The 22,759-nt window shown below is 41.3% G+C and overlaps 1 protein-coding gene across 1 annotated transcript in view; it reads left to right on the top strand.

Annotated features, from left to right (window-relative positions):
• COL24A1 (collagen type XXIV alpha 1 chain) overlaps positions 1-22,759 on the top strand; it is a 200,699-nt gene that overhangs the window by 40,189 nt on the left and 137,751 nt on the right. The window contains exons 6-12 of the mRNA XM_089497545.1: positions 5,365-5,418; positions 6,613-6,666; positions 8,044-8,088; positions 10,013-10,066; positions 12,456-12,500; positions 15,926-15,979; positions 17,680-17,724. Coding sequence (XP_089353671.1) covers positions 5,365-5,418; positions 6,613-6,666; positions 8,044-8,088; positions 10,013-10,066; positions 12,456-12,500; positions 15,926-15,979; positions 17,680-17,724 — 351 coding nt within the window. The remainder of the gene's footprint in view (positions 1-5,364; positions 5,419-6,612; positions 6,667-8,043; positions 8,089-10,012; positions 10,067-12,455; positions 12,501-15,925; positions 15,980-17,679; positions 17,725-22,759) is intronic.

The following is a 22,759-nucleotide window of genomic DNA, read 5'->3' on the forward strand; positions in this document are numbered from 1 at the left end:
TCTTGGCACTGGAGCAGTGTCTGGCCACTTTGGAGGCATACATCATTTGAACGCCATGCCCCCAAAGCTGCCTGAAGCTGCTTTATTTGGGCTATAGTTGTTAAAGTCTTTGACTTCCTCTAAACAAACATAAAATGAACTGCTGCTCATTCTTCAAATCCTAAAATTGCTATTTCCCCCCAATATTTCATCATAAAATCAATTATCAATTCCCATTCTTAAAAAAAAATTAAAGTAACTTTTTAAATCAAAGATTAAAGAAGAAGATTGGACTGGATGGCCCTTGTGATCTCTTCCAACTCTATAAATCTATGAAATTGGTCAATTTCTGGAAAATGGTACAGTATTATCAACCATTCCTCTTGTGATAGAGCATCTACTTCCTTCCATTTCTGTCCATACAGTTTTCTCACTTCAGTGAGCATATATTTGACAATTCCATGTTTCAAAGATTCGTAAGGGTTCCACTACCATACGTAGGAAATGTAAGCAGAAAGAGGGGACTTTTTATCATAAGTGGTGGACTTCTGGTAAAGCAAAAATATACTGGATTCAGAAACATTCTACAATGGAGGACATTCTGAAGTTTAAGTTTCAATTGAAGGCAGAACTTTTTCTATTGGGAATCTTGAAAGAACAGACAGAGAAGAAATGTTCAATGAACTTTTCCAAAGGTCCAAATAACTCCACATACTAACTTTCCCTAATAAGGAAATACTAAATGATTTACATCACAAACCAAAAAGTGTAAAAAAATTAGCAGTTTGGTGAGAAAATGTTTGAACCATCCTTTCTAAGATATTGGCACTCCTGGAGCCTTAGAATCATAGAGTTGGAAGAGACCGCAAGGGCCATTGTTAGGAAGGATCGAATTAGGGGAATTATACGAGAGGCGTGTCCTAACAACACACACAGCGGGATTGTGTCCCTATGTGTACACCAGAGGTCATCTAGTCCAACCCCAAGAGACAGAGACTCGGATGCCAAAGGAGGTGCAATTAAAATATGAACATTTATTAAAGCCACACAACAAAAGGGATCACACACACACACGCTCAATACTATAGCAAGGGAGGGGTGAGCTGAAACTTACACAATAGATACACAAAGCATAGGTCTGCCACTTATTCAGGGGGAGCAAATATCTTGATGGTCAAGCCGTTAATCTAATCACTGGCTCATTAAGGAGGGAGCCATAGTTATTGTCCTCCCTGTCTCAGGTAGCTTGCAAATCCAATATAGCAACTCCCAAAACTGCTGCTGAAAAGTTGAAATCTACCCTTTTCCTGTGACCATGCCTAGCAAGAGTTGCTGGCTACTTGGTCTGCTCGCTTTTGGGATAATGGCGGCTAGCGATGGGGTCAGTCAGGGGTCATGGCTTCAGACCGCATGGCACCCAAAATTTATATAAATCCATACTTGATAACACCATCCAGTCCAACCCCATTCTGCCATGCAAGAACTCTCAATCAAAGCATCCTCGACAGATGGCCACCCAGCCTCTGCTTAAACACCTCTAAGGAAGGAGACTCCACTACACTCCGAAGGAGTGTGTTCCACAGTACTGTCAGGAAGTTCTTCCTAATGTTGCGGTGGAATCTCTTTTCCTGTAGTTTGCATCCATTGTTCTGGGTCCTAGTCTCTGGAGCAGCAGAAAACAAGTTTGCTCCCCCTTCAATATGACATCTCTTCAAATATTTAAACAGGGCTATCATATCACCTCTTAATCTTCTCTTCTCCAGGCTAAACACCCCCAGCTCTTTAAGTCGTTCATCATAGGGCATGGTTTCAGACCCTTCACCATTTTGGTCACCCTCCTTTGGACATGCTCCAAAGGAGGGAGCACAAACAATTAAGGTTCCATTGGTTTTAGAGATTTTTATGCTGTCAGAAACATGTATTAGATTCATTCAGGAATTCTCCAGGTTTTAAAACCTCAAATTGGGGAGGGGTGAGAATCCTTGGTAATTATCTAATCTGGGAGCCTGAGGGTTTGGGAAAACTACCTCCACACATGTTTTTTTATAACATGCTGCAAAAGCAATCCAATAGAGCAAAACTACCACATTACATAATACTGGGGGTGAGCAGCAGGGACAAAATAAAAGGAGAGGGAGTTCACTTCTACAGGGCTCCCCCCCCCCCCCCCCGGTACAGTTTCTTATTTTCCCTCTGCTCAATGTGCTGGAGTGAGAATGCTCTGTTACATTGAATAGGGGGGAACTGTCAGGTTGGGAAAGCTGGTAAATCTTCTCAGTCTTAGATTTTAATCTGAGCAAGAGAAGAACTGGGTGGGGCTTGTTAAGATCCCCTTTCTTTCAGGTGGGCTTTATAAAGCTCCGAGGGCTATTTTCCAGGTTGCTGGAGGAGTGCATATGGACAGATCTCTTCTTGCCTGCTGAATGTGCTAACCTAACTCAACAGCAAGCAACAAAGTAAGCGTGCAGGAACCTGTTTTCTTGTTCCTATACTTAAATGTGTTGTAGTTTGTGGAAACCTATAATACCTTATCCAGTATTATTGATATGAAAGTGTCCACTTTTGCCAGAAGAAATCCTCCCTACCTCTGCTAGTTCCATAATAGGAACAGTGCATGGGATAGCCTTGAAAAATGGGTAATAGCAGTGATAGAAGACACTTAATCAGTCCCCTGACTAAATGAGTGAAGATAAATTAAAATACCTGACTCAGAAGCCATTCATTTGTTTTGAAAATTGTTTGAGAGCAGAAGATATTGCCTGAAGCTTTAGTTATGATCTCAGATGTTACATGCTTCTGGGGCAAGCATTAGGCCTGTGTGTGTATTGCATATGGCATGGATATACTGTGCATATGACATTTTGCTTCATTGGAGACTGAAACATTGGCCTGTTACAGACTGCCAAAATAAAGGTGCTTCTGGTCTCTTTGGAGGTATGCTATTTAAATGATGCATGCATCCTAAGAATCCGGAAGCTCCACCAAAAGCTGCACTCCGGTGCTTAGGAATGGAGTGTGGCTTTGGTGCGAACTCGGCACTCTTAGGACCCATGCATCATTTAAATAGCATACCTCCAAAGAGACCCGAAGCAGCTTTATTTTGGCAGTCTGTAACAGGCCATTGTTGTGATCATCCAGGGATGTAAAAAATATTTGCAAGTTTTCTTGCCCTCGATAGTGAGATTTTTATTTATTTTTTACTTTGTGAGACTTTTAATGAAAATTTCACTTGTGGAAGTAAGCATTGTATTTTTAAAGAAATGCAATATTTTATGTCCAAAACTGCAATTTTTGGTCAAATACCTTGTTTTGCACAACAATGGAATTTTCACAAAAGTTCTGAAATTTAAATAATCATTGAAAAATGTACAGAAATGCTTGTGATCACCTAGTGGGGAGAAAACTTTTGAAATTCCTGGTTCCTGCTCTAAAAAAATAAATAGGTAAATGTTTATCTCTCTATTATCACTGAGCCTCAGTCTTAAAATATGGAAGTAATGAAGCTTTTCTGGAAATTCATGAAAGACAAATCCCTCATCACTGGAAAATCATGGTACATTTACAAATCAAGGGCAGCATTGGCACTATATAGATGGGCCCTATTGGGCACCGCTTCCTGATGCGCCTTGCCCCTCGCACATAACGAGGGCGTAAAAATGGCGGTGCCCTATACACATGGGCTCCGCCATTTTGACGTGACAGAAGCCTAGCGTCCACACGTCTTGGCGCCATCATGACGCCGCAAGTGCACCATTGGCGCCTTGCGGCATCATAATGGCACCACAGAAAGAAGCCACTTTTGTGGCTTCTTTTTGTTGCGCGAGGGTGCCACGCGGTTTGTCCGCTGCGGCTCCCTTGCGCAACAAATGAGGGCAGCGGGAGACCGCCGTTTTGTATCCCGCCCCAGTGTCCTTTGCTTTTAAAAAAATAGCCACTGGATTAATTTGTATCATATATTTGTATCATTTCCTAGCATTAATTTTTCCAATGAGTTGTGCTTTCTCATGGTGCGTCCGAAGTACGACCGCCTCAGTTTTGTCATGTTGTCTACCATGGAGATTTCTGGCTTGGGGTGTTCTAGGATCCATCTGTTTGTCTTTTTGGCTGTTCATGGAATCCTCAGCACTCTTCTTCAGCATCACATCTCAAATGAATTGATTTTCTTCTTATCTTCTTTCTTGACTGTCCAGCTCTCACATCCATACATAGATTACCATACATGGTAATAGGGAATACAATGGTGTGTATGATTCTAACTTTTGTGTTGACTTGTATATCTTTGCATTTTAGGATCTTTTCTAGTTATTTCTTGGCAACCCTTCACTTTCTTAATCATCTTCTGATTTCTTGGCTGCAGTCGTCATTCCTCTTTTACTATTTATATTTATTCATTGCCTAGGTTGAATTTGTGTAGATTCTCCATAGTCATTATTTTTGTTTTCTTTATTTTGAACAGTAAGCTTGCCTTTGCACTTTCTTCTTTGATCTTCCTTAGTAGTTGGTCCAGGTCTTTGTGATTTTCTGGTCGTATTAAGGTGTCATCAGCATATCTCAGATTGTTGATGTTCCTTCCTCCTATTTTCACTTCTCCTCCTTCTGTGTCCAAGCCTGCTTTCCTTACAATATGTTCTGCATATTAAGTTGAACAGGTAGGGTGATAAGATGCAGTCTTGCCCTTTTCCAGTTGGGAACCATTCTGATTCTCCATGTTCTGTTCTGACAGTAGCCTCTTGTCCTGAGTACAGATTTCTCATCAGGACTATCAGATGTGTTTGCACTCCCATGTCTTTAAGGGAGTTCCTTAGCCGTTGCAGTCAAAGGCTTTACTATTGTCTATAAAGCACATACTGATTTTTTTTTTTTTTGGAATTCCCTCATGCACTCCATTAGCCATTTTATGTTTGCAGTGTGGTCCCTAGTGCCTCTTCCTTTCCTGAACCTTAGTTGGATCTCTGGGATTTCTCTCTCCATGTACAGTTAAAGTCAGTGTTGCAAAATTTTGAGCATAATTTTGCTTGCGTGGGAGATTAGTGTTTTATAGTTGCTGCAGTCTTTTGTGTCTTTTTTTTATGGATGAGGATGTATCATTTCCAATGTCTTAGCTATCATTTTGTTTTCCTTATCTGTTGATATATGTTAGTTAGCATTAGAGTTGACTCTGTCGGTATGGATTGCAGCAGTTTGATTGGTATATAATCTGTTCCCAGAGTTACCTGTGAAACCAAACCAAAACCCATCAGGATAATATGTGCAAAACGCCAATGATGCTTATATATCTTTGTTGGCAACAGCCTTTTTGATTACTTGACTTCTCTCTCTCTCTCTCTCTCTCTCTCTCTCTCTCTGTGTGTGTGTGTGTGAATATACTTAACTTCTCCACCATAGGGACCTAAAGGTGATCCAGGATTCTCTCCAGGTCAAGCAAGTCGTGGAGAAAAGGTAAGTTGATTTAATTATTTGAAAGACATCTCTGCTCAGATGTTGAAAAATCTTGCTTGTGCTTCTTGCTTGTTTTTAGTGGCAACTGATAATGTTTTAACACTTTGCAATGCTTAATTTTGAGGTTTATGAATATTTTCCATGGCTAAATAAGGAGGAAAAGAGGATGGGTGGAAAGGATCTAATAGGATCTCGTCCACTTCCTGAGATACAAATTCTTGTTGAATAACACACTTACAAATTAAAAACGGGGCAAATCGATAGCATCAAAAACAGATATGCAAACGTCATTTTGTCTGGTAATCCTAATTTATCTTATCTGCCATATTCCAAGGAAAGAGCTAGATTCAGTTGAGTCTTGTTTATGGATGATTCCCTGTGTAAATTGCCAGCTTTTCACTGAGAAAGAAAACAGGGGCCCTAGCTCAGTTGAAGATCACATACTTTGTATGTGACACCTTTGAAATTCGCTGACATTCTGGTGATACAGATCCTGAAACCCTGGAGAACTTAGGCACGTTACAGACGGCCCAGAAGGGGCAGTCTCGCGCCGCTGCTGGTTGCTGCGTCCGGGAACCGCAGCATCCAAACCGTGCGGTTCCCGGATGCAGCAAAGAAGGAGTGCGAAAATCGTGCTCCTTCCTCGGCACTGGAAGAGATGCTGCGAGGCGCTAGTTGCGCACTCGCGGCGTCACTTCTGCCGCGTGACGTGCGGACGCAGAGTGTCTGCTACATCAAAATGGCGGTGGCCGTGTAGAACAGCCACTGCCATTTTGACGTAGTCATTATGCGCAAGGGGCAAGGCGCGTCAGGAAGCGCCGCCCCTCGCGCGTGATGACGGCGCCTCATGGGCCCGTCTGTAACGCGCCTCACTTTAGTTCTGTTCCTCAGGAGCTTAACAGTGGCAGTTGTTGCCTTGTATGTCAGTGGTATATATCAGAGTGCTTCTGAAATGCAATGATACCAGTACTATGCATGCAGTATGTTGTGGTCTGGTTTTGCGTAGCTTACGTTGTTTCAGGTGCTATAAGACTGATGTATAATACAGCTGGTGAGGGAGGAGAGAATCATGTTTTTGGACAATGAGAGGGGTGTAGTGGCCTTAATGTGCTTTTCAAACATATACATTCTTTGATTTTATTCTTTTTCAATATTGTGGTGTGCTACAATGATCACTGCACACTGAATTTACAGGGAGACACAGGACTAATTGGCTTACCTGGCCTTCTGGGCATCAGAGGTGAAAAGGTAAGATTTTGTTAACCTGTACTGTAATTTAAAGCATCTATCTGCTCATCTCTCTGTTGTCCTATATAAATTGCCATGCTTGATCACAGTGTCACCAAACTTAAGGTGTTATGCAATTATTTGAAAAACATCTCTGATCAGATGTTGCAGACACCCAAACAAGGACTTCAGTATGGTTTTGGATGATATCCATCAGGAGCTTTGCATATTTACCAGACATTTTACATTGCTGTATTGTTTGTTCTAGAACTCACATTTATGAAACAAGTTTGACCAAGCTTGATATTACAGTTAGTAATATCTTGAACATTTTTCGGCAAGTTCAGGTCTGACTGGCAAATTTTGGCTTTCCTCTATAAAACTGCTCTCCCATCCATTTTACTTGGAGCTTGGTTTGAAACATATATGTGCAAAAGTCAAACTTTTGTTTTATACAAATCATTAGCAAGATCATCAGCATAAATGTGGGCAGTGCTGCAAAAATGTGGGCAATGCTGCATAAATTTACCATTTGTATTTGATTTTCATGGTCACTGCTGAAGTTTACAAAGACAGATAGTCTGATAATTATGCACACAGAATTGTAAAGAAAGGCTCTTTTTAACGAAGTATCAAAACTATAAAAAAAGAACTGCAAAGAACTATTTTTTCCTATGATGCAGTTAGCATGGACAGCCTAAATCCCTCTAACTAGCAATACCACTATGTGGGAATATGTATCTGTATAAATACCAAACAGCTGGATATTCTCCACAATTCCTCAACTCTCAGCTTTCTTCCATTTAAACAGGTTGTAGCAAGCATAAAGAGAACAGAAAAATAAAGTGCTAGGTGCAGTGCACTTTACAAACAAAAGTTCTAAAGTATTTTTGTCATCTGTGTGAATACCTTCTATAGGTCACCGAAATCTGTATTCTAACATTTGTTAATGACTGGACTATCACAGTTTGCTGCCTGGAGTGGAACAGCACACAGTGCCCTTCTCAAGTTGCATATGCAAGACTGACCAACTTGTTTTGGCAAATGAAACAAAAACAAATCAAAACCCCATAACCTCACATATACCTCTCCTTGCGAATAAAAATGCAGTGCAAATGAATTGAAAGGTAACATCTGTTGAACTTGCATAGCACCTGAAATACATTGTCTAAGCTTGCTGCAGGTAGATTTTACTCTGCCTAATCACAGGGCCAACCATATTCTATTTTTATTCATGTAGCATGTAGATATCACATCCATCACATGTAGGAAATGTCTCTTTGCTGAAAATGTATGTGCGTCTATGAGGTGGATGGGCAAGGGGAGCAAGCTATTGTGTCTGACATTGTGAATTTCAACATTTGTATTTAAACATTTATAACCCTTTCATACCTTTAGGGTCCCATTGGATATCCTGGACCACGAGGGCCACCAGGAGAGCAAGTAAGTAGTGTAGCTGCCATCTGGCGAATCATAGAATCATAGAGTTGGAAAAGACTTTAAGGACCATTCAGTCCAAGCTCCTGCCATACAGGAATACATAAAGCTCCCGACTGATGGCCATCCAGATCCCTTAAAAGGAATGGTCATTTCATAAATGCCTCCTTGTTTGTCAGCAAGATCCCCAAGTGGTTACCAGTGGCAAATGAGGGAGATGGAAATACCTTAGAACAGGGCCTTTTCACATTTTTACAACACTTTCATTCAACTTTAATCAACATGGCTCTATCCGATGGAATCCTGTGATTCTCAGTTTAGGGAGAGAAATATAGACTCGTCAGCCAAAATAACTCCAGTGCTTCACCAAACTACAAATCCTAGGATAGGAAAGGATACATAGGATGGAACTGTGACAATAAAGTGGAATAATAGCACTATACATGTGTTGTGTAAATGGGTCCCAGAAGAGAGCAAAATGGGTCTGAGAACATGGAAGAGTGATTACTGGCATGTTCACTAAAGGATTCAGAAACCTGAATTCCAAAACAGACACTTGTTCAAATCCTGACATTGGTAGAGACATCGATCCTATATCTTGATTTATGTAGCACTGACTACTTTTCTCTTTACAGTTCGTCCTCTGTATCCAGAAGGAAAACATTTTGTCCCACCCCCACGTGGCTTCTAAACACTGCAGGTGCTTGAGTTCTGTTGTCCCCAATGGTAGCATGTGTATCTGGCCATGCTGCCATTAGGGACAAAGGGACTTCAATGGTGATGCCTATAAGTCTGAGGGCAGGGAATCTGTAAGCCACTCTGAGAACCTTTGGAGCTCTATACAGGGTATAAATACATTAAATAAATAAATAAATAACTTCCTGTTATAGAAAAAAAGTTTTCCTGTTAGAGTGAAAGGCCCAGAGGAGTTAAAACATGGTAAAATTCCTCCCCACATCCTTCTGTTAAAAATTACCCCATTGTGTAAGGTTTCAGTTTTATGGCATGCTTGTCTACTGTACGTGTTAAATGCAGTAGGTTTTTCTGTCATTAAAAAGAGTATAGAATTTCAGCCTACAAGCCTTGGTTACAGAAATGGTTCCACATTGTCTGTGATTGCAGCACAGAAGTGATTATGTAGACACATTCATCGCCTCATCTTTACCATAGAAACTAACCTGATCTGCATCTGAGCTCAGGATTAGTGACAAACAATAAATATGTACACACTTAGTTCACTCGGAATATTTTGCCTTCTTAATGTTCTTGCTTACTTTCTGCATTTTACAATTTTCTGTCATTATCCTTGTTCCAGTTATTAAAAAGATAACAGTCTGGTACATAAGGATTATGAAATGACTTAAAACAGAGGTTGTCACTGTATTCTGAAGTAGGAAAAGAGGTTAGTTTCACTAACCTTTGTTGTCAATTTATTTCTTTGCTTTTGAGACATCTTTGTATACCTAATTGTTGACGTTCATAAATTTTCTGGTTCATCCTAAACCTTCACTATTCAGTAGAATTTTGAGTAGCAAAAATGGCTTCTGAACTATTGGACTAGGATGTTTGATGAAAAATGACATTAAGGGCATTCTAGTGGGGATATTCTGAATTTCTTTCTATACAGCCAAACTCAGTATCATTTTAACCTGCATAGTAAATCCCTATCCTCTGTGGGAATCCTCACTTGTTCCAAACATTGTTTTAAGATTTAATTCATGAATCAGTCTGTATTTCATATTTTGCTACATGCTGCTGTGGCTGTTTCCTTCCATTCACTACTTCTTAGGCAGGTGGTTACTGCTTAGCTGAATTATCAAACTGATGTATATGATTTGTGTAAATGTTATGAGAAGCAGCCCTGAATGGAATGTTTACTGCTTACATATAGATTTTAAAATCCATTAATTATTTTTTCCATTTAATTTAGGGGATTCTCGGCATGACTGGCAACTCTGGGGCTCCTGGTTACCCTGGCAGGCAGGTGCAGTAACTATGCTATAAAGCTAAATTTCCAGAATTTATTTTTACCATGAAACCTAAATGATCAGCTTTACTTTCTTTAAAGAAACGTAAACCAGATATAGATCTTCATGGTTCTATTCATCGCTTGTTGTTATTCAACCTCACTAGTTTCTTTGAAGAGTACAGGTCAGAGCACAGGTTGGAGATGGGACCCATCTCCAACCTTAAATATTCAAATAAATATTTATTATTATATTTCATCTCATTAAGTCTCTTTGCTATCACCACCTGTAAATTGTTTTAATTGTTGTTTTGCATTTATATGGTTTTATTCTTGTAATTTTATATTTAAGGAGTATATTTAATTAGTATAGCCATTATATCTGAGGGGGGCTGAAGGGAGAAAAAAAATAAGACACTAGCTGTTACAACATATTAATTGCTTCAAGACAATTAAGGATTGTTTGCTGAGTTGGGAACATAAGGAAATTTATTCTACCTCTCCCAGAGTATGCTCCCCTTTTGTATTTGGCATTCCCCCCTGTTGTGGTGAGATACCAAAATATTTTCAATCGTTGTCCCTTCAGGCTGCGAGGAAAGCCTTCCTTTTTGCAAGGCTGAACATCCATCCGTCATGTGTTACTAAGGGGAGATATATGAAAATTCCATTTGTCAATCGTCTTTGTATATGTGAGGCAGTTCCAGACACCCTCCAACATATTGTTTTTCTTTGCCCATTATATCAAAAACCGAGAAAGAATTTGATAAAGAAACTAATGGAAATGAACTTCTGTGTAATAGATATAACTTTAGTGCATTTATTGGAGGATTGTAATGAACAGATTACACGAGTGATGGCAGATTTTCTAATGGAGGCAACAAAAATTTGGTATAAATTGAACAACTGTAATCCATAGAATTACATGTTATACGGACGGAATTTTATAGTATTTATGTTAATAATTTTAGTTTAAAATTTTAACTTTGTATGATGTTTTTTTATTGAGATGCCTAATAAAGGTTATGGTATGGTATGGTAACATATTAATTGCAACACTATTTGTGGGCTCATGGGAACAATAGAGTTTTATTTTTTTAATGTCAATCATTAATTTAAAAGGTCCTTAGAAAACAAAGGTCATAGAATCATTAAGTTGGAAGAGACCACAAGGGCCATACAGTCCAACCCCCTTCTGCCATGCAGGTATACGCAAACAAAACACTCTCAACAGATGGCCATCCAGCCTCTGTTTAAAAACCTTCATAGAAAGAGACTCCACCACACTCCAAGGAAGTGTGTTCCACTGTCAACCTGCCAATTGGAGGCTAGTTGCTTCAGGTGAATCGTATAAAGAGTACAGGGCTTCATAAAGTTACTTTTTGTACTACAGATCCTAGCCAGTATAGTCAATGACCATGTTAGCTGTGTGGTTCTGCATATTAAATTGACTTTCCCAAGTTCTCAAAGAATATATGGTTTGTGATTACTTCTCATTGCTTGGAGTACTTACCTCTCAGGAAGGTAACAGCAGACTAAATGGGAAAGGAGAAGCAAGAAACTGGAAGCAAGAACAGAAAATGTAACCCTATCCCAGGATTTTCTGGAAAGGGAAAATATTTCTTCAAGTGTGTAATTTTTTCTAAGTTTTTGCATTCATTAATTATTATTATTTTATTAGGAAATTATGTTTCAAAAACCTTTCCTACTCCATTACTACACCGAATGGCTCCTTCCATTAATACAGGGAGAAAAAATATATAAAGGAAAAGAGCAGCCACAGAATTTGCTCAATAAACTCAACATATTAGGAACGCGTACCCTTTCCAGTATACACAGTGGTTGCACAGATACCAGGATAAATTTAACTCTTTAATTTGATCCTCACCTGTGATTCAAACCTGATAATTGATTTCTAATAACTCGCAGTCAGGCATATGTGATATTAAAACAATATATTCAAGTACTATTTAAAATTTATATAGCAACTAAAGTAACTAATAACAAGTTAGCCCTTCATGAATGTCAAGGATGTCTGAAATTTTGAGATTGGCATGTTGTATTTATAATGACTGTGAAATGTCTGGGATTGCATTTAGACTTAAAGGTTTATTTAAAATTCTTGCAAAATCACACTATGCCAAGTCTGTAATTGACGTTGGGGAGGGGGGTTGCAGTTCTTGAAAAGAAGTAAGTGTAATAAAAAGGTAGTTGTACCCATACCATTGGGGAATCATTTATTTTAAGAGCCCCTGAGGAACTAGTTTACATGTATAGAATTCTGATTTAGGAAGTCATAATTTTGAAACGCACATAGACAATTTTGCAAATTAATAGCTGTAGCATTTTTAAATATAGTGTCTCCTTCCATTAAAAATGAAGTAAAGAAGATATTTTTTTTTGGTGCTAGGGTTTAGCAGGACCAGAAGGTAACCCAGGCCCTAAAGGTGTAAGAGTAAGTAAGCATTTTAAAGGATTATGGCATGCATGGCTTTTTTTTAATGCCTATCAACAGTTTGGTAAGGGGCTGGAAATATTTTATTTGCGTTTGGTATTTCTATACATAGTGGGTCGTTCTAATTTGTACACAGTTATTAATGTACACTGAAAGGTCTATTTCATTTTCCTCTTCCACCTTTGCTTGGAACATAACTGTACATAAATGGTGTTGGGGGAAGGATTTATGTGTGTGCACATGTGTGAACCTGGGCCATTTTGCATCTATAACATTAATTTAGTTTTAGAAGATGTCAAAAAGATGGAATATCCTACCTTTTAGTTTGCAAAACTAAAGATCTGCTTGTAAGATACAACAGTTTTCTGATTTTATTTCTGAATGGAGTAAAATTGTAAGGGAATTTGTGGTGTGCATACTTCCATGTGTTCTTCTTCCATCACAGGTTGTAGAAGATAAAAATCAGCAGATCTTTAAAATATTTTTTTTACTCCAGCCCCATAAATTCCTTTAGTGGTTTGCCAGTGTAAGGTCCAAAACACACTGCCAAAATAATCCAGTTTGAGACTGCTTTAACTGTGCTGGCTTAGTGCTAGAGAATCCTGGGGATTGTAGGGGTTGTTCCCACTATGGTTTAAATCGTGATTCCAAATAATCCGGTTTAAACCACCTTAATTCGAATCCCTGAAGCGATTTTGAAAGGGGGCCCATGGTTTTTACCCATTTTTACCCGTTTAACCTGCGTCAAAAAGACACTGGTAAAATGAGGTGTTTTTTGGCCTGAATTGATTTATTTGAAAATAAATCGATTTAGCCCAAGTGGGAACCAGGCAGAATCGAATCAGATTCGAATCCGCCCTGGTTCCCACTGGCTGCAGCTTTCCTGGCCATACTTCCATGCTCAGTCCTCAGTCCTCCTGGCCTGCCTCTCTCCTTCCGCCCCGGCCTCTCCCCCGCTTCTGCTATGGCCAGGAGGATGGAAGGAGACATGGCGGGGAAGCTGCAGCTGTCACTTCCTGTACCGATTCTTGAAACTTCAGAAATCAGTTCAGGAATCAAATCAAGAGGTAAGTGGGAATGAGGCCGTAATTTATTGCGCTGGAGGAGCTACCAATGCTTAGTGGAGGGTTCTGTCTAGGAATATCTAGGACTCTAGGTCCTTCAGTGAGACTTTTGTTTAAAGTTGACCATAGAGTTGCACTGGAGGACCTAGAGCCGTGATGGCAAACCCGTGGCACGTGGCGTGGTTTCGCCAGGCACGGGGGGTGAGGGAGAAGGCGGAAGGGACGCGTGCCCGTTCCGTCTCCTCCCTGCCATTTTCGGGCCTCTCGCTATCTCTCTGAAACAGCGGGAAGCCAGAAAATGGCGCCTGGGAGGAGGAGACAGAGGCGCGTGCGCGTCTGTCTCCTCCTCCCAGCCCTCTTCCCTCCTGGCTTGCCTTGGCTCGCCGGGAAAGGGCTCCGCGGAGCCCTTTCTCGGCGAGCGAAGGCTGAGGAGGAGGAGGCTGGGACGCGTGCCCAGCCGCCTGCTCCTCCTCCTCCCCGGCTTGGGAGGAAGCCTCGGCCTCCTCTCAGGCCGGGAAGGGGCGCGGAGGCCGCTTGGGATCGCGGCGATTGTCGCGGTGTCAAGTGGCCTCCTCTTCCTCCCAGCTTGGAAGGAAGCCTCGGCCTCCTCTCACGCCGGGAAGGGGCGCGGGGGCCGCTTGGGATCGCGGCAATAGTCACGGTGCCAAGCAGCCTCCTCTTCCTCCCGGCTTGGAAGGAAGCCTCGGCCTCCTCTCAGGCCGGGAAGGGGTGCGGGATCGTCGCGGAGGAGGAGGAGGCTGGGACTCGTGCCCAGCCGCCTGCTCCTCCTCCCCAGCTTGGGAGGAAGCCTCGGCCTCCTCTCAGGCCGGGAAGGGGCGCGGAGGCCGCTTGGGATCGCGGCGATTGTCGCGGTGTCAAGTGGCTTCCTCCCAGCTTGGAAGGAAGCCTCGGCCTCCTCTCACGCCGGGAAGGGGCGGGGGGCCGCTTGGGATCGCGGCAATAGTCACGGTGCCAAGCGGCCTCCTCTTCCTCCCAGCTTGGAAGGAAGCCTCGGCCTCCTCTCAGGCCGGGAAGGGGTGCGGGATCGTCGCGGAGGAGGAGGAGGCTGGGACGCGTGCCCAGCCGCCTGCTCCTCCTCCCCGGCTTGGGAGGAAGCCTCGGCCTCCTCTCAGGCTGGGAAGGGGCGCGGAGGCCGCTTGGGATCGCGGCGATTGTCGCGGTGTCAAGTGGCCTCCTCTTCCTCCCAGCTTGGAAGGAAGCCTCGGCCTCCTCTCACGCCGGGAAGGGGCGCGGGGGCCGCTTGGGACCGCGGCGATTGTCGCGGTGCCAAGCATCCTCCTCTTCTTCCCGGCTTGCCTTGGCTTGCCGGGAAAGGGATCCGCGGAGCCCTTTCCCGGCGAGCGAAGGCCGAGGAGGAGGCAACTGGGACACGTGCCCGGCCTTCTCCTCCTCTTCTTCCCTTCGCTCCTCGGGAAAGGGCTCCGTGGAACCCTTTGCCGGGGAACGAAGGGCCGAGGAGGAGGAGGATGGGACGCGTGCCCGGCCTCCTCCTCCTCTTCTTGCCTTCGCTCCCCGGGAAAGGGCTCCCTGGAACTCTTTTCCGGGGAGCGAAGGGCCGAGGAGGGGGATGCTGGGACGCGTGCCCGGCCTCCTCCTCCTCTTCTTGCCTTCGCTCCCCGGGAGAGGGCTCCGGGGAGCCCTATGCCGGGGAGCGAAGGGCCGAGGAGGGGGAGGCTGGGACCGTCCTTTTTCCAGCCTCTGAGGGCCCCAGGAGGGACCCTCACGGGCCGGCAAAGGCAGGAGGACAGCACGCCGCCCTTCACGGCCCTTTTGCCATCCTCCACGGCCCTTTTTCCGGCCTCTGAGGGCCCCAGGAGGGACCCTCAGGGGCCAGCAAAGGCCGGAGGACAGTGGTCCTCCTCCACGGCCCTTTTTCCGGCCTCTGAGGGCCCCAGGAGGGACTCAGGGGCCAGCAAAGGCCGGAGGACAGTGCGTCGTCCTCCATGGCCCTTTTGCCGGCCTCTGAGGGCCCCAGGAGGGACCCTCAGGGGCCGGCAAATGCCATGGGAGGAGTCAGAGGCTCCCTCCCTCTGAAAAGGGGGCGGAAGCCCCGCCCCTGGTGGGCGGAAGCCACACCCCAGCACCCAGCCCCCATCCTGAGGGTGGAAGCCCCGCCCCCAGCACGCGAACTCAGAAAGGTTCGCCATCACTGAACTAGAGATTCCTAGAGAGAACATATTAATAAAATCCATGAATAATCAAATCCACAAATGTCAAAGCTGCAAATGTGGAGGGACAAATATACATCAATAAGCATAGCAAATGGTTTGTGTCTTTCTGCATGCTGCAGTGAGGAAACAATTTCTTACTTGTTTGTTTTTCTATTTATCACTTTTTAAGGGTTTCATTGGACCCCCAGGAGTGGCAGGGCTCCCTGGACTCGAGGGAGAAAGGGTAATATTTATGGAATACTTAACATCTTTATGACAAGGAAGCACTATACTGTGCATTTCTAAACAAGGCATGCATTTCATAGTACTCTGGCTCATAAACACCAAAGCAAGTATAAGGCTAGTTATGATGTTGATGCATTGTTGGATTTAATGTGCACAATATCAGGAAGATCAGTATTGTGATGGATAAGCAACAATTCCCTCCACCTTTATCCCTGTGAACCTGAAGCTCTATCCAAAGTTGCTAATTTGACTAGAAGGAGGAGAGCTCCAACAGTAATGTATTTAATATCATTTCCAATTTGTTCTTCCTCATTTGTAAATAAAGCTGCTTTTAACTCATAATTGCACTTGGGTGGCAGCTGCTTTTTTCTGCAGGAAAGACCTCAAAACTGTGGTTGAATTATGTTTGTTTGTTTGTTTACTGGTTGCTTAATTACTTATATAATTTATATGCCAGCTTTGCCCTGGGCTGGAACCTAAGACAGCTCACTTAAAAAAAATCAGTTAAAAACGTGATAACATTTAAAACACAATTTAACAATGTCATATTAAAGCTATAGCTATAAACACTGTAAAACCATTCAAAAGCTTACAAAAGTTTAAAAATAAATAAAGCACCTTCTCCCCATAAGTGGTTTTCCTGTAAGCAATTATTCATTAAAAACCTGTTTGAATAAAAAGCAGCTTTGCCTGATGGCATGACTGTGTGGCCATTTTCAATGGAACTGGTACTCCTGCTACTGTCAGGATGCTAATTTCTGAAACAGACTCTCACCTGTGTCTCTCCCTATAGCTGTTTTGATTATATTTTGTTCATCATGCATAGACCACAATGTCATTTAACCTGGTTAGCTGAGGATGACCAATAGAGTTTTGTTTCTAAGCATCCATGAGAGCATTTGTACAGTACCAGTCAATAATGCTTAACAGCAACTTGAGGCAAATGAAACTAAGAATAGCAAAGTTAAAAAGGAAGCCTCATTGAAGTTTGAAAACATCTGAGAAGTCCCATGAATGTTTTCACAAAGGCCAAAGGAGGGAAGCACCATGCAGCACTCACTAAAAAAGCAGAAATGTGGAAAATAATGTCAGCTCGACCAGAGGTTTTCTGCCAGTTTTACTTCACTTGTTGATACAGTATTTTTAAAAACCTTTTAGGTCGCCACTGGAAGAAATTCTCATGTTTTGTATACTGGAATTATAACTACCTCAAAATATATGAGAACAGATCAGAAAAAAAATACAACTGAGTGGTAATGAGATTAATAAACTTCATATAACAAGAGACTTTAACTTAATTAAAAAAAACACATTCTATGTAACTTCTCAACGAAAGTTTCTTTTCTACTGCTAATGGATTTGAATTTTATTGCCCTTTGCCCCCAGTCCCCCCATGGCCAAGAAGGGAAGTGACCTTTGCCTGCATTGGTATTCCTCTAGTCAGACCATCTTAACTAATATAACTCAGAAATACCATGAGACAAAATGTTGTCCTGTCACTCTTAATGTTGTCACTTGCTTCTCCTGCATGATTATATCTTTTGCCTGATGAAGAAGCTGGTGGAGCTTCAAAAACTTACATCATGTATTTTTGTGCTTTTTCATTGGCCAATAAAGGTGTCATTGACTTATAGATTTAGGTGTATGGCCAACATAGTGACCTGTGAATATGTGTTTTGTAACATTTTTCTGTTTCAGGGTATTCCAGGTCTATCTGGAAAAAGAGGGCTGAAGGGGAGACAGGTATGATAGTTTATGTATTCTTCATTTCATTAACTGTTTATTATCTCATTTAACAGCAAAATCCATCGATATGTATTCAAAAGTAAGTCCCATTAAATTCAGTGAAGCTTACTCCTAAGTAAATAGGCACAGTCTAAGTTTCTCCCTACATATAAAGGGAAAATGCTGTCTTTTCTAAGTTATTTTCTTCTGCTGAAAGAATGCAGAGGAGACTTCTTAAAAAGATATAGGGGGTAAAGATAAACAATAGTTCTGAAGCCCAGCAGCAGCAAGGTGTAAAGAGTTGCGGGGGTGGTTTGGGGGTGGACATACATTAAAAGGAAAATATTTTTGTGGATGCTATGAAAATTACTTCAGTCAATTTCTGATGTAAAACTTTTCTGCAAGTCTTTAATTATTACAGAGTAGTGCCTTATGTTGTCTCAAGTTATTACATATAGGCAGAAAAAAGACACCTGTCTTGAAAGCAGTACATGTGAAAAGGACCTGGGGTCTTAGTAGACCACAAGCTAGACCACATGAATCAAGAGTGTGATGCAGCAGCCAGAAAAGCCAAATGCAGTTCTGGAGTGCATCAACTGGAGTATAGTGACCATATCAAGGGCAGCAGTAGTTCCACTCTCCTCTGTTTTGGATAGATCTCACTGGAATACTGTACTGTGTCCAGTCCTGAGCACCAAGAAGAATATTGACAAACTGGAACATATCCAGAGAAGCTGATTAAATGTCTGGAAATCAAGCCTCATGAGGAACAACTTAGGGAGCTGGACATGTTTCGCTTACAGAAAAGAAGAGTGACATCATAACTCTCTTTATCTGAAAGGATGTCATGTAGAAAATGAAACAAGCTTGTTTTCTGCTGCTGCAAGTACAACACAAACATATGGATTCAAATTACAAGAAAAGACATTCCACCAAAACATTAGGGGAAACTTTTTCTTCCACTGTAAGAACTGTTCATCAGTGGAATAGACTGGCTTAGAAGATGGTGGACTTTCCATCTTTAGAGATCTTTAAACAGAAGTTGGATGGGTATTGAAAGCACTGAAGAGATGCTTTAGTTGTGTATTCCTGCATGGCAGGGGATTGGACTAGATAACCATTGTTGTTTCTTTCAGCTTTATAATTGTGATTGTCTTGTGCTGTAAGAGAGAGCAAGCAGGGCCACCATACTGTTATAAGTACTTAAAGGTAAAGGTAGTCCCTTGACATGAATGTCTAGTGGTAACCGACTGTAAGGGGCGGTGCTCACCTCCGTAACTAAGCAGAAGAACCAGTGGTATCCGAGGACTGCTCTGGTGGCCATGTGGCCAGCATGATTGCTCCAAATGCTGTTACCTTCCCACCAAATGGTACCTATTTATCTACTTGTATGTGCATGCTTTCGAATGGCTAGGCTGGCAGAAGCTGGGACTAGTGACAGGAGCTTACCCCATCGTGCAGGACATTCTAACCTGGTGTTAAAGATTTGCATCAGAATTAATGCTGGTCTTTGGACTAAGCAATAAACTGTCTCTCTATTGGATCTATCAGGATTAATATACTCCATATACTTACTTGACTTACCAGGTATAACAATGTTCGTGTTACCAAACGTAGTTTGGTGTAACACACACATCCACACAACACATAAAAAGCAGGTTTCCAGTTTCTATGCATGATTCTAAAAGTTGAATGGTGATGAAATCTGAAAGGAGGAAAACTGAAACAACTATCATAGACTACCAAAAAGACAAATAAATTAGTAATAGAGCAAACCATGCTTGAACTCTCACTAGAAGCAAAAATGACTAAACTGAGACTATTGTACATTGGACATATCATGAGACAAAATGACTCATTATAAAAGACAATAAGTGTATGGTAAAGTGGAGGACAGTAGGAAAAGAGAAAGATGGCAGTACAGGTGGATTGATTCAATTAAGGAAGCCATGGCTCTGAGTTTGCAAGACTTGAATAGGGTTGTTGATAGTAGGTTGAGTTGGAGGTCTCTCATTCATAGGGTTACCAGAAGTTGAAGTCAACTTGATAGCAAATAGCAAATAACCTGGGAATGGACAGATTTTATCACACGTGAGGAATTTCTCTTAATTTCGAATGAAAAGAAAGTGGGGCCAGAATGCATTCACGTGAATTCGCTAGTTCAGCGAATTTACATGAATTTGAATTGCGTTCGAACTGACCTCCCATTGCCCGAAATTGCATGTGGTAGTCTATCACGCAATAATGTTAAACTCCATGATTGCGTTCGGATTGCCATTGGATTATACTTCCAGTTTCCCTTGTCTGTTAAACTTCTCTCTCTCTCTCTCTCTCTCTCTCTCTCTCTAATAACATTCTGTATAACACCCCGTACTTTTGTTGACGTGAGCTGTGAAAATTAATGTAATAATAAATTTACTAGTCTTTAAGGTGCCACAGAGCTCTGTTTTTGTTGCAATAGGGTACCACAACTAGACCTTTGGAAACTGCCTTACAACTGTAGAATTGTGTACAAAAGGTTTCCCTTGAAGAAGAGCTTGGTCTCTGAAATATGATGATGCCAATTCATTGAGCAGTTAGTGAAATATTTTCGATTCCTCCCCCCAACAATTTTGAAAATGCTTTTGACAATATGTTGTTTGATCTTTTGGTACCATTTCATATATGGTAGTAATCTATGAAAGTCCCCTTTATAGATACTAACATCTATTACAAGTGCAGCTTCTTTGAGAAAAATGGCTAGTTTTAAGGGATTATCATACAGAAGCTTATCATCCCTGAAACATCGCTAAATCATCCGTAAAGCATAAGGGTATGATTGTCAGTCGTGCTTGTCCCCCATGATTAAATTGTCCTGGAGGTCTCCCAGCCATTTCTCTGCATAACGGAAGTTCCCATTATGCAGAGAAATGTCTGTTCCGCGAATACTTTAATGACAGGACATCTCTATGATGATTTAATCGGGGGGAAAGCATGACTGACAATCACACCCTTGCTCTTTACAGATTATTTATTGACATTTCAGAGATAGTAAGCCTTCGTGTGATAATCCCCTTAGTTATAGACATGAATACATTAGGTATAAATGAAATGGAACAAAATATTAAACTGGTTAGCTTTACTGTTAAGAAAATTATAGGCTCTTGTCTGAAAGCATTGACATAATGCTGAATGTACACTATGTTTAAATAAATTATTCTGTTACTCAAAACACATGTACTGAATTTCTTTTCCCCATTATGTATATTACATGAAACCTGGCAGGGTTTGCCATATTTTAAAGTTACTGCCAATTGTATTATACACAATATGCAGAATTTTACAAATGTTGTAGTTGGCCAGAGGAATAAATTCTATGAAGGCTTTGTTGTAGCTAGATGTCGACATGATGTAGGACACTTCATAAATTTTATTAACAATTTTCCAGTATAACTTGCAGTAACGGCAAGAGCAATCAATCATAGTTCCTAGTAAAATATTAATAGACTTCCTCTTTGAAAGGTTCCACAGTAGCATGTCAAATGGCATTATTTAATGCCAAAAATGGTTTTACCACTTAAATGGTTACAGTGGTATCTAAAATGCAATGAGAAATATTTAGGCCAAGGGCAAAGAGAATAAATCTTTTAAGGAGAATTTTAGGCTAGGAACCCAAAAACAATTTTGGGATCCCACGAGTTTGACTTTAGTCAATGGGATATTTTTCCCCTTTCAGCAACAGACTGTATCTACCACACACATGCCATATCATGAACTGATTTTGAAAATCTCTGTTTCAGAAAGGGGTTGGTGATGTGAAATAGGATCTGTTCAAGATCTGTGCACTTCTTTCAGGTCTACTTTGTTTTGTAGAATTACTCTGTTTTCTTAAATGTTTCTGGATTTAAATTTTGCTCTGTGGAATATTTTAGAATCTGACAGCTGCTTGTTGGATCACATTACAGGTTCGCTAAGGTTGCTGCCACCCAGAATTAATGCAGTTTGACCCTGCTTTGTCATGGCTCCATCCTAATGAATCCTGGGATTTATAGTTTATTGTGGCACCAGAGCTCGCTGAGAGAAAAAGCTAAATACCTCACAAAACTATAAACCCCAAAATTCCATAACAATGAACCATGGCAGTTAAAGTACAGTCAAACTGCATTAATTCTGCAATGTAGATGCAGCCCCAGTATAATAGTTTTCAACTTTAGTCTACAGCTCTTACAAGCCTCAGCTAGGAGGATTCCAGATTCTTTATAGATGGGGCTTGTGACAGCTGGAGTCCAAAACAGATGAAGGACCTAAACAAAGAATTACTGTACTAGGTGAAACTATATTATTATTATTATTATTATTATTATTATTATTATTTATTTATTTATTTATTTATTTATTTATTTATATTGCACTGTAGATTTACACAGCACTGTACATACAAACAATAAAATCGATAAAAATGAAACCTGCCAATGGTGTACATTCTACAAAATATGTATAAAACAATAGATAATAATACAAGATAGAATTAGATAAAAAAGCAGAGTTGATTTGAAATATCTGGAGAATTAGTATCCTAGTAGTACAGAATTGTGTCTTTAACAACATCAAGCTAACCCGAGAGATGGCATACTGGTGCATTTGTGCTAAATAGTCAGCAGTGCCAGTACCTTTCAAGGTGCTCTTTCCTATTCTGCTACCCATCAGCTGCTGGTAAGGATGCCCCTCCATTGCTTTCCAATCCACCTCACAAACCAATTGAGATTACTGTTCCCTCCCCTACATACCTCCACCTAGTATAGACTAATTTATTTACATTTTAAAAGTTTTCTCTGGATACCTTAACTAGCTCTAATACACTGATTTATCTTGCTGTGCCAGCAAATAAAATATTTCTTATACTGCTTTTCCAAATTGGATCAAAGCGTGTACAACAGGAAGTACAATACAAAGTCAAAATAAAACATAACATGCCTCTCTCCCCCTCAAGATGGTCAGAAGGAGGGCTCTTAGTCTTTCAGGCCAGGCCTCTCTCCCTCTCAAGATGGTGGTCGGAAGGAGGGGTTTTTCTTCT

Source organism: Sceloporus occidentalis, unplaced genomic scaffold (assembly GCF_023333645.1).
Source record: "Sceloporus occidentalis isolate IW3139 unplaced genomic scaffold, rSceOcc1.0.p SCAF_104, whole genome shotgun sequence".
In the NCBI taxonomy this organism is placed as follows: Eukaryota; Metazoa; Chordata; class Lepidosauria; order Squamata; family Phrynosomatidae; genus Sceloporus; species Sceloporus occidentalis.